Genomic DNA, 6744 nt, shown 5'->3' on the forward strand with positions numbered 1-6744 from the left:
CTCTCGGAACGGAGATGGGAGTGGAAATGCTCTACTCCGTGCGGCGATAGATCATGTAAACGGGTGACACGAGTTTAACCAATAAACTACTTGAATCAATTAGTTGGCTGAGGAGCGTCCCGACGTGTGAAATGCTTGTCAGCTCGAATAGGAAAACATTGATTAGCTCGGCCGGGACCAGCAGCCTCCTGTTATTGCCGATTCCTCCTTTAGCCCGCCAGGTCCAAGGGGCCCCAAGGCAGGAACTGGCAGAGGTAAGGAGCCCCTTGTAAGGGGGAGAAAAACGGCAGGGCTACGGAGGAAATTGGTTCAAACCGAAGAGAAAGCAAAAGGTCAGAGTGATACGCGAGCAGCAAAAAGTTGCTCACAGACTCAAAAATATAAACAGGCTTATAATTCCGCTGACCAGATCCGGTTTTCAGGTAGGGAGGATTTTCCGGGAGCATGGAGTCTGCTTTGAATAACTGTTCTCTAGTGTTAATGACCCTTACCATCCGAAAATATAATTGGCCTGACTGCTCAAACAAGCACCCCAGTCTCGGTGGGGAAATAAAATACTTCACTACTCTTGGAATTATTTTTGTGGACGTGTTTAACCTAAGATCAAACATTTGTCTTTCCAGTGAAACTTTTTTTTTTTTTTTTGCATTAAAAAAAAAAAAAACCCACAGGTTTGTATGGGTCGCAATTAGCCCCCGAGTAAGGTGTGCTTATCTTTAAAGCTTCGGGTAACTAGGAGACCTGACGGCAGGTTCCACCTGGTATGGAGTCACTCCTCACGATAGCCTGGGAAGGGAGGGAAGGCGAGGATTGGACCGGTCGTTTCTCTTCAAAAAGAGATTTTTGAAGACTTTTATTAAAAACAAACAAAAAAAAACTATGAATCTGAAAGCGGAAGAGGAGACTGTCGGGGCAAAGATGTGAACTGACAATAAAAAGCGAAACCCCACGGTGCTTGCACCCCAGCAACGACTAGGCATTTCCCTGCGGTATGTTTGCGAGGTGCCAGGACCTCCCGTTTCTCTCCGTTGTCAGTCCTGAAAGCCACCTCATAACCCGGCTTTCTTTCCACGTGGCCCAATCTTTCTTCCTAGCAGCACAAGCGCTGGAAAGAGTGGGCAAGCGAGTGCCTCGTTTTGTGGGAGCCCCTGACCCGAAAAGGAGCGGGGGAGACGGGAAGTACCTGGCCTGGTCCCGGAGCCTTCAGAAGAGCGCGGGACCTTGAGCCTTCCGCAGGAAGGAATCTATGAATGACAATGGCGCGCTTTTGGCGAATGGGCTGGGCAGGCATAATGCGTGAGTTTTCCTTCTTTTTAGGCTGGGAGGCTTGCCGGGCTAGGAAGGGAGCGCTGGTTGATTTCAGCCGCTTAGCACAGAGCCTAATTTGCGTCGCTAAATGCTTCCGTAAACTGGGTAATAGGAGAAAAATTCTCACTGTCGTTTGAAACTTATGCCCAAACAAACGTTATAATTTTCGTGGCTCTGAAACACTGTTTGGGGGATGTCGACTTAAAGCAGCCACAATTCCTAACCAACAAAACACCTTATGTTTCTGTATGAATGACTTAACTCTGTTTTATTGACCTTTAATGAAGGGTTAAGATTTCACATTTTGACTCTTGGGCATAGCAGAGTTTATTATTATATCAGACGCTATGATAGTCTGGCTGGGCTTCGAGCTCAGTGAAGGTTGTTCGATCTTTTCCACAATGCGGCTACCCAATTCTATACCTATGTGCTTTATCAGACAGCAGCTGAAAATTCAGCTATAGTAATAAAGGGAAAATTCAAAGGGTCCCCATACACATTCCAGCAAATATCTTTCTTAGAAAGCTTCTTCCAGAGAATTAGCTATCTATCCAAAAAGATATCCAAATAAAGAGCTCCTTCCCTTTCTGATAAACTAACAAGTGGATGGTGTGACTTAAAAGCTGGTCAATTAGGAGACAATATATTGACACTTCACCAATGTCCCCGGATGTTCTTAGGAACGGTTCTTTCTCATCATCCCAGTTGTCTTTCTTTCTTTCTTTTCTTTTCTTTTTTTTTTTTTTTTTAAGGGCATGCCCCTGCATAGTTTCCTGTGAAATTTACTTCTCCAGGGGAATTGGCAACTTGCTCAAGGGCAATCAGGATTGGGGGACTCCCTGCCTTTCAGTCCCACCTTTTTCTTGTGGTGAGATGGCCTGCATGGAGCTTTCAAAATGGGGTAATTATTTTGAATGAAGTTGAGAGATGAGGTACTCATGCACACACTGAGATCCGCACTTCATAGAATAGAATAGGGTTCAGCAACTCTCTGTATTCTTGTCCTAAAAAGGAAATCTTTATGTAAAGGTAGGCACACTCTCCGTGTTTCCTTCACGTTTCCATTTTGGGCACTCTATGCGGACACTTCCCCCCTTTTTCTCATTTCACTGTGTTTCGAAAGAGGGACTGAAGCCATTCTATTCTCCCAGCTGACTGTCGTCTCTATGTCAACGGAGATACAGTGAGGCTAATGGTTTGGATCGTACCAGAGGATCATTCGTGAGGGAGGGTGGCTCTGAGAGATGAGGAGAGAGAACAATAATAGGCAGGGATACAGTTGATTTGGAGGAGCCCTACTAGAATCCGGGACCTCCAGGATCCATGTCCCCGGACGTAGGCAGACTATTCGGCTTTCCATTCGTAAATCAGATCTGCCGCTCCAGCATCATGGGCACGTTTCGCTCAGGGGCTAGAAAGGTTATTGTCAATTGCAGGTTCCTTAGGTGGTAGCTTTAGTACTGCTGAGAAAGAATCTCGATCTACTTGCTCTCGTTTTCGTTCTCCCCCTCCCTCCCTTTAACATGCCAGCCCTTTAAAGTGGAGTGTCAGGGAGACGGTGACGTCATCCTGCCCGCTGGGTGGCGTCCCCTCGGTCCGACACGAGTTCAGAGACAGAGAAAGGCGCTGTCAGACTGCGCTCCACCTGGGGCTTGCCTGCCGCGCGGATCTCGGCGCGCCCACACTTTCTGTGGTCAGGGGGACGCCCAGCTGCTATTCGGGCCGCCATTCTCCACACCCTCACCCCGCCCGCGTTCGAGCGCCGGAAGAGCCAACGAGCGCCCGGATCTTCGCGCGGAGCCCGCCAGAGTCCCGACGGTTGGATTCGAGGACTCGCTTGGATGCTTCGCTTCCGAGCGCCCTCGGAAGATGGGCCGGCAGCCACGCGCGTAAAGACACCTAGGGGTTACCAGGTACTGCCGCGACCTGCCGGCCCTAACTCGGCACTCAGCTATCTGTTCGCTCTTTGAGATCCCCATCTGTGGGGTTTTCCGGGTTTGGTTGTAGTGTAGGGGCGGGCTTCGGTGCTGATTGGTTTGGGGGCTAAGAGAGTTGAGTTGGTGGTCGTTAGCTCCTGAGCCGAATCGCTAAATTCGCTAGCCTCCTTTCTCAGTTTAACTAACTTTTACTTCTCTTCTCCTCTCACCCTCTTAAATAATTCCCAACCTGAAACTTCTTATTTGTGCCTCGGCTCTGATGGGAGTTTCTGAGAGGATTTAGGGTAAAGTGGAGGACACCCAGGGGAAGACACTGTTGGGCACGGGCTATGGCTACTAACCTGCCTGTCCGCAGAGCCAGCTTCGCGCCCGGGCCAGGCCCGCTGCGCAAGTTGTTGGCAAGCGAGAGTTCGCGTATCCTAAGATCGTATTAAGATAATTAGAATCTTGTTTGGGAGGCAAATGAGCATTGAAGGGCCATTTGGCGAAACTAGGGCTCGTTGTGTCGGATGCAGGTCAGGTATCACTGTACCTTGAACTGCCGTTTAACGTCCTGTCACCTAGAAATATTGTTCCTGATACTTGCGAATGACAAGTCAGGTTCTTATTCATTTGACAGCGTTGAGGTTTGTTCCAGCTTCCTGGAGGCCGCCGAAAGTAATGAGAGCTGCCGATCCCGAGGGCAAAGGCATCAGGATAAATGTCACAGGAGCCCAGAAAGGGCACAGATATGTCAGTTTAAGTGAAGGAGTAGGATAGTGCATCCTTTGAAATTGCTGCAATAATAGACTCCACGGTACTTGGGCCGAAGGTGCGCGATCACTATGGCCACCTGTGATTTTCCAGGGCAAGGAATGGTCTTGGGCCCTTGGGCGCTTTCTTTGGCCTGTCACTGTGGAAAGGTCACTGTTTTCCTAGAGGATGAACCAAACCACTTGGCTTATTTTGACTTAACATTGTCACAAAGGGTTCTTTTGCTTGTTTTTTTCTGTATTTTCAACTTACCTGGATATTTTCCTGTTGTATCACTTTGACCAGAGATAAAATTAGGAACTTTATCACAGGCCCAACTGGGCTCCCACTTTGAACTATCCCACAGAATATGTATACTGTGGGGTGCCATTTCCCTCATATAAAAGATACAGACGTAAAGAAGGAAAAAAAGCCAACTTACAATTAAATTTGCTTTTAGAGCACTCCAATAAAGATCTCCAAGAATTGTTAGTGTTTTTTTGTTTGTTTGTTTGTTTTTTGTCTTTGCGCTGTTTCTGGACTTAACATACTGCTGTACTTACCTGTTCATTGTCATGGAAATTACAGAAAAACATTTAAAATGTCACAAGTCTTTAACTTGATATTTTTAAGCTACCTGCCTGAGGCCAGAACCATTCAGTTTAGCAAGTATGCTTTTGAAAAACTGAAGATAAAACACCCTATTTTGGTGCAATCATTTATATGACTTTGTACATTTTTCCACCTTTCAAAAAAAATTCTAATTACAGTAAAACATATCTAGTGGCAAGGATGGGGAGAAAGGATTTCATTTTGCTTTAATGTGCTGTCTCAACCAATAGTGAACTTCCCCATAAAGAAACCTCACATTCCACAACAGTTACTTTTTTAAAGGTTTGGTTTTTTTTTAAAACCAAAATCAATCTATTTTCCAGTAAATGTAACTGGTCTCTCTTTAATTCTGTGCTTCAATGGCCAAGACCGTTTTGCATAACTTTTATAATCTATACTAGTTGCAATTGTCATCACTACTAATTTCTGTCACCTAGAAAAGATTTTTATTACAACAGCGTCTATAAATTCGGGTACAGGGCATGAGTTTTTTAGGAATTGATTGCTTAAAAACAAAACAACAAAAAAGAATGCAAAACTGTATCATCTGCTTTGGATGTTCAGAAGAGAAGTAAAGTACCTCCAAATGCCTCCTTCATGGCATTTCTAAAGGGAAACTTTGAAGGAAATTAAGAAATGAATTTCTTGGGTCTGAAACTTGGTCCCTTTGCTGAAAAATAATGTCTTAACCAAAGCAAGGAAGTTATTGTAACTCCTCAGTTAGCGCCTCACCCCTACTCCTCTGTTTTAGATTGAAAATGCTTCAGGTCAACGCTTTCTCCTTTCCCTTTCAGTGTCCAAGGCAGGCCCGAAGGGTTCGGCCCGGAGTTCCGCGGCGGAGGAAATGGCTTCCAGCCCACTGCCGGGGCCCAACGACATCTTGCTGGCGTCACCGTCGAGCGCCTTCCAGCCGGATGCGCTGAGCCAACCGCGGCCCGGCCACGCCAACCTCAAACCCAACCAGGTGGGCCAGGTGATCCTCTACGGCATTCCCATTGTGTCGCTGGTGATCGACGGGCAGGAGCGCCTGTGCCTGGCGCAGATCTCCAACACCCTCCTCAAGAACTTCAGCTACAACGAGATCCACAACCGCCGCGTGGCGTTGGGCATCACGTGCGTGCAGTGCACGCCGGTGCAGCTGGAGATCCTGCGGCGCGCCGGAGCTATGCCCATCTCATCGCGCCGCTGCGGCATGATCACGAAGCGTGAGGCCGAGCGCCTGTGTAAATCGTTCCTGGGCGAAAACCGGCCGCCAAAGTTGCCCGACAACTTCGCCTTCGACGTGTCGCACGAGTGCGCCTGGGGCTGCCGCGGCAGCTTCATTCCCGCTCGCTACAACAGTTCGCGCGCTAAGTGCATCAAGTGCAGCTACTGCAACATGTACTTCTCGCCCAACAAGTTCATTTTCCACTCTCACCGCACGCCCGACGCCAAGTACACCCAGCCCGACGCAGCCAACTTCAACTCGTGGCGTCGCCATCTCAAGCTCACCGACAAGAGCCCCCAGGACGAGCTAGTCTTCGCCTGGGAGGACGTCAAGGCCATGTTCAATGGCGGTAGTCGCAAGCGCGCGCTGCCCCAGCCCGGCGCGCACCCAGCCTGCCACCCGCTCAGTTCCGTCAAGGCCGCCGCGGTGGCGGCGGCGGCGGCTGTGGCCGGGGGCGGGGGACTGCTAGGTCCGCACCTGCTGGGGGCACCCCCGCCACCGCCGCCGCCGCCACCCCTTGCAGAGCTGGCCGGCGCGCCGCACGCCCATCACAAGCGGCCGCGCTTCGACGACGACGACGACTCCCTGCAGGAGGCTGCTGTCGTAGCCGCCGCCAGCCTCTCAGCAGCAGCCGCCAGTCTCTCGGTGGCTGCAGCCTCGGGAGGCGCCGGGGCAGGCGGGGGCGGCTCCGGGGGCGGCTGCGTGACTGGTGTCGGCGCCGGCGCGGGACCTGGCGCGGCGGCTGGCGCCAAAGGCCCACGCAGCTACCCGGTTATCCCGGTGCCCAGCAAGGGCTCGTTCGGGGGCGTGTTGCAGAAGTTTCCGGGCTGTGGGGGGCTCTTTCCACACCCTTACACCTTCCCAGCCGCAGCAGCCGCCTTCGGCCTGTGCCACAAAAAGGAGGACTCGGGCTCCGTGTCCGAGGCCCTAGGGGGCGCAGGCGGCGGG

General features: G+C 50.3%; 1 protein-coding gene across 2 annotated transcripts in view; it reads left to right on the forward strand.

Annotated features, from left to right (window-relative positions):
- Positions 1 to 2893: 2893 nt before the first annotated feature.
- The window catches only part of SKOR2 (SKI family transcriptional corepressor 2), a 39638-nt gene continuing 35787 nt past the window's right edge, over positions 2894 to 6744 (forward strand). For both annotated transcript variants that reach the window (XM_077135528.1, XM_077135529.1), the window contains exons 1-2: positions 2894 to 3221; positions 5384 to 6744. The exon at positions 5384 to 6744 is cut by the window's right edge and continues 1281 nt beyond it. In XM_077135528.1, coding sequence (XP_076991643.1) covers positions 5434 to 6744 — 1311 coding nt within the window. In that variant the 5' untranslated portion in view covers positions 2894 to 3221; positions 5384 to 5433. The remainder of the gene's footprint in view (positions 3222 to 5383) is intronic.

The sequence above is a fragment of the Tamandua tetradactyla genome, chromosome 18, assembly GCF_023851605.1.
Source record: "Tamandua tetradactyla isolate mTamTet1 chromosome 18, mTamTet1.pri, whole genome shotgun sequence".
Taxonomy (NCBI): domain Eukaryota; kingdom Metazoa; phylum Chordata; class Mammalia; order Pilosa; family Myrmecophagidae; genus Tamandua; species Tamandua tetradactyla.